The following is a 10,905-nucleotide window of genomic DNA, read 5'->3' as shown; positions in this document are numbered from 1 at the left end:
AGGGGTAGAGTTGCCATCTCCAGGTTGGGAAGCTCCTGGAGATTTTGGGGTGGGGCCTGGGGAGGACGGGGACCTCAGTGAGGTACAATGCCATAAAGCCCACCCTCCAAAGCATCTATTTTTCCCCAGGGGAACTCATCTCTGTCAATGTTCCCTCTAAGCTGTGGAGTCTTGTGAGCAAAAATTCTACTTTGTGAGCTACTGGCATTAAAGTTGTGAGCGAGTGATTTGGCTACTGCATCGATTAGCTTGGAGCCCTCCTTCCTGAGCTGTGACAAAAATGTGTGAGCCAGAGGCTAAAAAACTGTGAGCTAGCTCACACTAACTCAGCTTAGAGGGAACACTGATCTCTGTAGTCTGAAGATGAGCTGTAATTCCGGGGGATCCCCAGGTCCCACCTGGAGGCTGGCAGCCCTAGATTGGGAACGATTGGATCCAACTGTAGATGCCAGTTTGTTGGATAAAGCCCAGTTAGGTACTATGTTGATTTTTTTTTCTTGGCTTATTTAGCTTAATTTTTGTTATAGCTTTTATATTACACTGTGATGAGATAGATTAGTCAAAAAATAAAGGATTACATTTTGTTTTTTAAAAATTCCTCAGTATTGGGAGGGTGTTTACATGCATACAGTTCCCAGTTCCAAAATACATAAACTCCAAGCTTTGAAGCTGTCAACTGTGCAGTGAGGAGAGTGGGGCCAGCATGTTTGTTCCTGTTCCCCTTCTACACTAGGGATCAGCATGAACTGCCTGATTAACTAAAGTTTGTCAGGAATTTTGGATGGTTCGTGTAGCAATGTTTGCAAACTGAAGAACCAGCATGAACTTTCATGAATTTTGATGTGGTTCATGGTAGTTAATGCTGGCTCATGAAGAGTGGAAAGCAGGGGTTTAAACCCCTGCTTTCTGCTCTTCACTCACAAAAACAAACAAACAAACAAACAGCTGAGTGGTGGGGAGCTCCCCACCACTCAGCTGTTTGGTTTAAATGGTTGGGAGCCATTTAAACCACTGCTTTCTGCTGTCTGCAAAAGCAGTGGGGAGCAAAAACCAGGGGTTTAAACTTTTAATGGCTCACAAAACAAAAGGAACAAGATCAGTTCTCAAACCAGCCTACTGATTCATATGGCTTTATGGTTTGGCCATGAAGCCAAACTAAAATGCAAAAATGTAGTTTGTGCCCATCCCTGCTCTACAGTTGTTCACTTGTTGATTTAAATGGTGTCTGTAAAAGGACTCATGTGTTGTGAGTTTGGTTTGTTCTGTTTTTAGCTGCATGCATAGGTCTGACTAGAGAGAATGCTGCTTGCTCTTGGTGTGTTGATCCAACCACCTTTTCCACTGGTGAAAAAGGGAGGAGGGGGTCCATTTTGGCCAGCAAAGAAGAAAGCTACACTGGGGATCATGAGACTTCCATGGATAAAAGCCACGTGGCACAAAGGCTATAGTAAAGAAGGGAATTAGCTGAGATGGAGAAAAGAACCTGTCTGCATCTTTCCTGATGGCTCTTCCTGACCCTTTCACGAAGCTGGATTCAAATGGGTAACTTGAGTTATTCAGGAAGAAGCAAGCAGCGACCCTGAATGAGCTGCGCCTATCAGTTTAGCTCAGATCGCTTCTACCCAATACCGATTAAAATATTTTTATTATGCTGCTATATTTAGAATCGCGCAATTCAGAAACCACCAGGCAAGAGAACAGATTTTTTTCCCCCAAATCCCATGGTGTTGAAGATCATTTCATTATTTTTATTCTGTTGACCAAGAACTATTTTTCCCCCTTCTCATTTTGGATTAGTCATACCAGAATATCGCAGAACCAATGCAACGTAATCTACTCACCAGCTGCAACTTGGCATTTGTCATGCTTATGTAGATGACATGAAAGAGATGCCAAATGACTGAGTCTACGAATCAGGTGCTCATCTCTGATCTATGTAGGTTTTTTGCAAGGCTACTCTCAGAGGGGATGTCTACTCAGGAAGCAACTTTAACGTTCAGAAACGATGGGGGGGGGATGTACCCCAGTTGCAATTGGGGGTGGGGGTTAAAAGTCACTGTGCAACTTTGTCCTTATAACAACTTCCTCACAAGTGGGCAGTCCCCCCAAATAATAGCCACTTAACAGTTTGGAGATAAATTCCACCTTGGTTCCAAAGTTTCACCCAGTGCATAGACAAATGACTCTATAGCTTCATCCTTTTAAAACACGGTCATCTGCACATAAGTAAACACTGTCCCCAAAGCACACCTGTGACAGTGGACCTGTGTGCAGCCTAGCATTTGATGTGGGTCACAGGATAGCCAAACCCACCCCCTTTCTCTCCAGAACGGGCATTCTTCAGTTGCATGATGTACCCACAAAGGTCAGAGAATCCTAAGGTCATTCCTGGCTTGCTCATGGTGCCCCTTCCAGGTTAAGAGGGGCAATTTAGGAGACCCTTGGCCCAAAATCTTGGAGCTAGCCATGAGTGTGCCCAATGAACACATATGGATAAGCTCAGGGGTCATTTAGGGGGGGACGCGGGGGGACGCCATCCCCCCGGGTGAGGTGCGGGAGGGCGGGGCCTGGAGCTCCCTGCTGATGCCCGCTGGAGGTCGCCGCCGGCTGTGGGGAGGACACACTTCCGGTGATGTCAGGGGGTGTGGCATATGCTAATGAGTTATGCTAATGAGTCCCCCTAGCTCTTTTTCTACGAAATGACCCCTGGATAAGCTGTAGAAAAAGCCCAGCAGGAACTCATTAGCATAATAGGCCACAACCAACAGCAGAAACTCATTAGCATATTGGGCCACACCCCTGACAGCACCACTCATTAGCATATTAGGCCACACCCACACATTACCAGAAGTGTGGTCATCCAGCCACACCCACCTTTTGCTTCTTATTCTACCTTGTTTGTTGTCAAAACCCAGAGCTTTTTTTGTAGCAGGAACTTCTTTGCATGTTAGGCCACACCCCCCTAATGTAGCCAATCCTAATGAGTTTCTGCTGTTGGGTGTGGCCTATTATGCTAATGAGTTCCTGCTGGGCGTGGCCAACTCGGGAGCCAGCCGGAACTCTGTTCCTGAGTGTTCCTGCCCAAAAATAGCCCTGGATAAGCAGCAATTTGAATAGAAAAGAGCAAGAGTCCAGTAGCACTTTGAAGACTAGCAAAAATTGTGGCAGGGGAGGAGCTTTCGTGAGTCATGGCTCACTTTTTCAGAACTGAAGAACTGAGCAGTGACTCACGAAAGGTCATACCCTGCCACAGATTTTGCTAGTCTCCAAGGTGCTAATGAACTCTTGCTCTTTTCTACTGCTACAGACAGACTAGCACGGCGACCCATCTTGAGTTATTTGAATAGGTTAATGAAAACCTCTCTTTTAAGGGGGCGGAACGTAGGGTGTAAATATTTGAAAAACAAGATGAAATTGAAAAGGCTGTCAATGCCCGAACATAATTAGAAGGAAGCAACGCCAAACATAATTAGAACAAAGCAAAGACGGCAGACTTTCTGACCTGTGTCTGGATCCACTGAAAAATACGGCTGGCCCTGGAGGATACTGTAAACGACTTTGGCGCTGTTGCCGTAGTTCGAATCGTCATCGTCGGTAGCTGTCACTTGGATGACAGAAGTGCCTGAATCGGAGCAAGACAGCGAGGTTGACAAGAAACCCACAATATGAAATGAGATGAAGTCTTAGAGGCAAGCGGTGCAGGAACATAAATATTTACTGGCTGGCCTGCTCTGTCGAGCGCATGTATGAATGTGCTGCATGTGTCAGGACAATGATAGCCAGGGATCCCAAATGCACTGGAGTGAACTGGTGCTCGCAAAACAACGTCTGCTCTCATCCGATGGCAACGGCAAACCTGGCGCTTCATCACTACAATCTAAAAACATAGGGTAGCAGTCAGAATGTCAGTATAAAGCTTGGCAAGAAGCCACGGCCCGGATGGTAGACAACATCTGCTTGGCATGCAGAAGGTCCCCAGTTCAATCCCCGGCTTCTCCAAGTTAAAAAGAGTAGGAGGTAACTGATAGGAAAGATCTGTAGCTTGGGCCCTGAAGAGCTGCTGTTTGTCTCAGTAAACGCTATTTGAATTGTCTGATTATATATTTTTTTTATTTATTTGTGTTATTTATAGTCCAACTTCCTCACAGGGACTCAAAGTGGATTACGCCTAGTGAGTCGCTAGAATCACCAAAAATAAAAATAAAAATGGGACATTCAGTAATCAACGCATTAGGGTTTTAGAACTCTGGAACCACCAGAAAGAGCTGAAGCATCGCTTAAGTAAGCACGTGGTGCATTAAGTGGTACAGAAATTACAAAAAATACACAGCAGTCTAGGTGAGAGTCCTTAATCGTTCAGCCAAGCAAGTTTGCAAAACCATTCCGTACAAGGCAGCCCTATGACCTGCGCGGAAAAAGCCCTTTTGAAGGGTTCAGAAGGCAAGGAGAGTTTTCCTGACCTCCTTGGGAAGGCCGTTCCACAGGCCAGGAGCCACAATGGAGAAAACAGGAGTTGTTGATTTTGCCCATTTGCGGGTTGGAACCTGCAGAAACCTCTGCTGACTTGAGCGAAGTCGTCGTGCTCAGACTCCTGTTCAGCTACAAAACTCTTGGCAGCCCCTCACTATTGCTGGCCTGGACCTATTTCCACAAGGGTGTTGGGGCTGGGCCCAAAGCCCTCCCTGGAACCTCACCGCAGCTCGTCCAAGGCACCACTGAACCAGAAAACCCTGCAGCCCCTCCCAAAACCTGGGTGAAGTCACCCACGTTGGGCAGAGCCAGGGGGAGAGGGAAGCCAGCAAAGAACATTGGGATAGCTAGAGATAAGGGGAAACAATAATAATATACTTTATTGTCATTGTACATAGTACAACGAAATTAAGATGCAATCATTCGGTGGTCTACAACCATACTCATATACACTCACACAACCATTCACAACCATCCCATAACTCCCTTAAGGTTCACATTGCAACTTAAACCACCAATGTCACCCAAATTCCAATTCATACAGCATTTAAAGCAATAATAGCTCTCGAATAAAAACTGTTTTTTAATCTCTTTGTCCTTGTTTTAATTGTCCTATATCTTCTACCCGAAGGCAGCAGTTCAAACAGGGAGTGTTCAGGGTGTGACAAATCCTGCAAAATGTTCTTTGCTTTTTCAAGCATCGAGAACTATACAATTCTTCCATGAATGGGAGAGGACAGCCAATAATCTTCTGGGCTGTGATGATAACTCTCTGGAGTGCTTTCCTATCCCAGGGACACAGGCAGGGTAAGCAGTCACACCACGATGGGCTTCCAGGAGGCAGATGGCCCCGCTCATGACACACACTGCAGCGAGAGGCTTGGGGAGGGCTAGCTCAGGTTCTCGGGACTTAGAGGGCCCTGAGCCAAGGAAACAGCCCCAGCACCCATCAGTCCCGGGTGGCTCCCTCCTGGGAGCAAGGTCTGAGGCTCGCCCTGCCTTGGCCTCTCCCAGCAAACCTTCTCAGGTGGCGAGATGGGTGTGCCCAATGCCGAGGGTGAGATGGGGAGGCGGAGCTCTAGGCGGGGCCAGGGCCACCAGGAACCAGTGGCAGACATACCTCCTCGAAGGGCAGCTTTCAGCCCCAGTGACCCCGTCAGTGGCCGATGCAGGCATTCAGCAGAGGGACAGATGTTGGTTCTCGCAAGACAGTGGTGGGTTACAAGGGAGCTCTGATCAGCAGGCTGGGGAGGAAGAAAGCCTTGGGGACTCCACGGTGGAAAATGGAGTCAATCAGGTGGGAGGAGGAAAAAGGGGTGACCAAAACCTCTACCCCTATTCTGAGGCTTGTGGAGCACCTGGGGTCAGGACCGGCCAGATGGCGGAAGGTAGTGTACCCCCATGGGGCGCATCCCGGGCATGAGAAAGGGTATTGTGAGAAGCAGTGTTGTGTAGTGGCTGGAGTTTTGGATAAAGCCCGGGGAGACGAGTTCAAATCTCAACTCTGTCTTGAAGGTCTCGGGGGCACTCCTTCTTTCTCAGGCTAACCCACCCCACAAGGTTGTCGAGAGGGGGAGAATCATGTACTACATGCCTTGAGCTGGGGTTAAAAACAGCAGCATGACAGCAACAACAGTAAGCTAAATTGAAGACTACTTCCAGACTGGTGTTTTGAATGAGATTCAAATGTGATGAATGAATGTGCTCTGACAGTCCTTGGGAAACGTCAATACAGAAGTGGCTCAGGGCAGGGTATGCTGTGAATGAAACACGGATCAGCGAGCTCGTTCACGTCTTCTATGATATCTTTTGACACAGGCAATTGATAGACCAATCTCCTCCCTCTTCCCCCTCTGCTTTTCATCTGGATAGAAACAACCCAAAGGATGCTGATGAAGAAGAAGAAGAGGAAGAAGAAGAAGAAGAGATTGGATTTATACCCCGCCCTTCCCTTGGAGTCTCAGAGCGGCTTACAAACTCCTCTCCCTTCCCCTCCCCACAACAGACACCCTGTGAGGTGGGTGGGGCTGAGAGAACTCTGACACAAACGGCTCTTTTTCAAGGACAGCTGTGCCAGAGCTTGTGACTGACCCAAGGTCACACCAGCAGCTGCAAGTGGAGGAGTGGGGAATCAAACCCGGTCCTCCCAGATTAGAGTCCGCACACTTCACCACGACACCAAACTGGCTCTCCAAACCACACCAAACTGTGCTGGGCCATGTTGCTGATCCAAACATTGACTGCATCATCAACTGGCTGCATTTGTGTCTCAAGTCAGTTCTGCAGCTGGAAGGGAAGCAGCCACCTCTGCGATATCAGGAGGGGGATTTGAAGAAATTATTAACACAAATCTCTGGGTATTAACAGAGGTCCATCAGTGGCTATTAGCCACAAGGTATAGATAGGGACTCTGGGGCAAGTGATGCTCTGTCTTCTTGGTGCTTGGGGGGGGCAACAGTGGGAGGGCTTCTAATGTCCTGGCTCCACTGGTGGACCTCCTGATGTCACCTAGTATTTCTGGCCACTGTGTGACACAGAGTGTTGGACTGGATGGGCCATTGGCATGATACAACATTGGAGTCTCTTATGTCCTTAAGATGACAGGAAAGCAACAGGAAATTCATTCTGCAAAACAGGCAGACTGAGAAAGGAGACAGTAAGAAAGCAGGTGCTGAGGAAGGGAATCTTGGGGAAATCATCTGGGGCCTCGGTCACACAGAGAATTTGCCACGTGAAAGGCATGAAAGCTGGGCGGATTTTCGGGGCATGATTACGCCAGAACATCTGGAAAGTGTAGCGCACCCGCGGCCAACCAGTGGCATGCCCCTGAAGATGAGCAGTTAAAAAGTACCTGCAAAGATCTATTAGCAAATGGTTTGCCATGGGCTGCAGACGGACTTGTTCGGTGTGATCGCACCAGCGCGTGCCTATTCCCTCCGGCTGTCCTCTTTGCAGTGCGTGCCGAAGGATGAAACCCCGGTGTGCAGCCGTCGTGTCTGATTGCATAATGGGTACGCCACAACTGCCCCCCCCCCCGTGTTTTCCGGCATGTGTGGCCGGGGCCTGGGAGGACTAGGAAAGTTGGAAAGCACATGTGGGTGAGTTAAGTCATGGCAGAACATCTGCTTTGCACGCAGAAGGTCCCAGCTTCAATCCCTGGAGTCTCCAGTGGAAAGGAGCAGAGAGTAGGTGATATGAAAAACTTCCGATCAACAGAGAGTAGGTGATATGAAAAACTTCCGTCTAAAGCCCTGGAGAGCAACTAGTCAGATCTGACAATACTGACTTTGACAGACGAATGTTCTGACTCAGTATTAGGCAACTTCACTTGTTTAAGTACATGTTCAAGCAAGGGTGCACACCATTTCAGCCTGATGCTGGTGGATGTTGACTCAGAAGTAAGTCCCATGGTGTTTACTGGCACGTACCATCAACAGCTCATTGCAGACAACAGTCTCCATGTTGAAATCAACATTATGCATGTCAATTTCAACATGCATAGGGTTAGGAAATAAATGGGCAGGAGTATGTGGGCCCCACCTTCCACCTATGCATGAGCCCAGCTTGTGAGCGGCATATAATCTACCCATGTAGGAAATGTTCATCCGTAGGCATGTCGTTAGCATCCCCATGATGGGGAATATTTGAAAAAGCAGCATTCCCTATGACAGGGACAGCACCTATGCACATATGCTACACCAGGGCCCCCCAACATGGTGTCCGTCAGTGCCATGGCACCCAAAGAGACCTTTCCTGGTGTATAGAAATATTGATTTCTGGGCTTCCGGTCTAGTCTCTGTGAATGGCGGTCGCAACTCCGGGAAGCTCCCGGAGGTGATTCGCCCACACGCAGCTAAGGGGGGGGAATCCGCACAAGCGGAGACCCTAAGGAGCCTCAGGGAGAGGCTCCGATCCGGGGCTCCCAGGGGATGTGCCTCTTTCCCAGCCCGAAGGTCAGAAATTGAGGCTCGCCCCATGCCCCAATGGCCCTTGCCGCGGCAGTGCCCCGCACGGGGACTAGCAGAGCCGCCGGAGGTCACCGAGTGATGAAGCGGAAAAGCGTTTGAACGGAAGATATTCGGCCAAAACTGTGAGTTGCCGGTTGGAAACAGGAAAAAGGAGTGAAGCGCATTCCCCCCCAGTGAAAAAGCGCAAGGAAGGAGGGGAAAAGCCCCCCCCAACTAAACAGAGACTGATTTAACAGAGAGAAGAGGGGGGGAGTGAAATTCAAAAAGAGTGGTGTTACCTTTTGGTGAATTGTTAAAAGAGAGGCAGGAAGATCCATCCGTTAGCTGTGCAGCACGAACTTTTAAAAAGTAAACAATAAAACAAAGATGTCAGGGCAGAAAAAGTTTCAGGAGAAGCCGGCAAAGAAGCTGGGAGGAACTTCCGGTGCTGGCTCCCGCCCCTTGGAGCCGGCTGTCACTCAACAGGAGAGCGAGCTTCTGCGCCCTCTGATGGAGCAAATGCAAAAAATAAATCAAACGTTGACAAGCATGGAAAGTGTTCTCAGTAACCAGCAGATGCAGTTGAATGATACAGCTAAGAAAATGGAGGAAATCGTGCAGAAATGTCTGGTCTCAGCAGAAGATACTCAAAAGGGCTAGAAGAAGGTCGATAAAATGGGAAAGCATCAAGAAATGCAAGATAAAAAGTTATTGATGCTTCAAATGGAAATATCAAATTTGACTCTCCGATTTCAAGACATAAAAGAATTGGAAAAAGAAGATATCCGAAGTATTTTAGCGGAACCTTTGGCACCACTCACCGGCTGGGAAGCGGATAAAATAAGCGAGGAAATGGATCTGGACTACAGAGCCTATTCCAACTTTACAAAGATGAATAATTTGCCAGCAGAAGTGGTGGTCAAGTTTACAAGGCAGAGAATTCGGGATCAAATATTGAGAGCGTCTTCGTCAATGCCTATGAAGATTGGAGAGCAGAATTTCCATTTGAAATTCGAATGAAGAGGAAGGCATACAAAGGATTGACCTTATTCTTGCAAAATCACCAAATTAGTTATCGCTGGTTGATTCCAGAAGGACTTATCTTCAATTTTAAAGATAAAAGGGAGAAGATTGACTCCATTTTCAAAGCTCAAGACTTTTTGAAGAGACACGCCAGCTCAGAGGAGGCAGCACTTGCCAGATGGGAAGAATTGGACAGTGAACGAGACAGCGGCTCGGAGAGGGAGGACAAGACTCCGGAAGATGAAGGAGCAGGGAGGGCTTCTAGTGTCCTGGCCCCACTGCTGGACCTCCTGATGGCACCTGGTATTTTTGGCCACTGTGTGACACAGAGTGTTGGACTGGATGGGCCATTGGCCTGATCCAACATTGGCGTCTCTTATGTTCTTAAGATGACAGGAAAGCAACAGGAAATTCATTCTGCAAAACAGGCAGACTGAGAAAGGAGACAGTAAGAAAGCAGGTGCTGAGGAAGGGAATCTTGGGGAAATCATCTGGGGCCTCGGTCACACAGAGAATTTGCCACGTGAAAGGCATGAAAGCTGGGCGGATTTTCGGGGCATGATTACGCCAGAACATCTGGAAAGTGTAGCGCACCCGCGGCCAACCAGTGGCATGCCCCTGAAGATGAGCAGTTAAAAAGTACCTGCAAAGATCTATTAGCAAATGGTTTGCCATGGGCTGCAGACGGACTTGTTCGGTGTGATCGCACCAGCGCGTGCCTATTCCCTCCGGCTGTCCTCTTTGCAGTGCGTGCCGAAGGATGAAACCCCGGTGTGCAGCCGTCGTGTCTGATTGCATAATGGCGGATCAGAATGTGACAGCACAAATAGCCCCCCCCCGTGCTTTCCGGCATGTGTGGCTGGGGACTGTGAGGACTAGGAAAGTTGGAAAGCACATGTGGGTGAGTTAGGTCATGGCAGAACATCTGTTTTGCACGCAGAAGGTCCCAGCTTCAATCCCTGGAGTCTTCAACAGAGAGTAGGTGATATGAAAAACTTCCGTAAAAAGCCCTGGAGAGCCACTAGTCAGATCTGACAATACTGACTTTGACAGACCAATGTTCTGACACAGTATTAGACAACTTCACTTGTTTAAGTACATGTTCAAGCAAGCATGCACACCATTTCAGCCTGATGCTGGTGCATGTTGACTCAGAAGTAAGTCCCATTGGTGTTTACTGGCTCTTACCACCAACAGCTCACTGCAGACAACAGTCTCCATGTTGAAATCAACATTATGCATGTCAATTTCAACAGGAATCGGGTTAGAAAATAAATGGGCAGGAGTATGCTGGCCCCACCTTCCGCCTATGCATAATCCCAGTTTGTGAGCAGCATAGAATCTACCCATGTAGGAAATGTTCATTTGTAGGAGGAGGAGGAGGAGGAGGAGGAAGAGATTGGATTTATACCCCGCCCTTCACTTGGCATCTCAGAGTGGCTTACAAACTCCTTTCCCTTCCCCT

At 48.2% G+C, this 10,905-nt stretch overlaps 1 protein-coding gene across 1 annotated transcript in view; it reads right to left on the bottom strand.

Annotated features, from left to right (window-relative positions):
- CDH9 (cadherin 9) overlaps positions 1-10,905 on the bottom strand; it is a 160,840-nt gene that overhangs the window by 60,159 nt on the left and 89,776 nt on the right. The window contains exon 3 of the mRNA XM_015429143.1: positions 3,503-3,622. Within this exon, the coding sequence (XP_015284629.1) occupies positions 3,503-3,622 (120 nt within the window). The remainder of the gene's footprint in view (positions 1-3,502; positions 3,623-10,905) is intronic.

This window comes from Gekko japonicus, unplaced genomic scaffold (genome assembly GCF_001447785.1).
Source record: "Gekko japonicus isolate JY-2015 unplaced genomic scaffold, Gekko_japonicus_V1.1 scaffold2328, whole genome shotgun sequence".
Taxonomy (NCBI): domain Eukaryota; kingdom Metazoa; phylum Chordata; class Lepidosauria; order Squamata; family Gekkonidae; genus Gekko; species Gekko japonicus.
The sequence above is the reverse complement of the archived record's forward strand: the minus strand, read 5'-3'. Positions and strand labels throughout refer to the sequence as shown.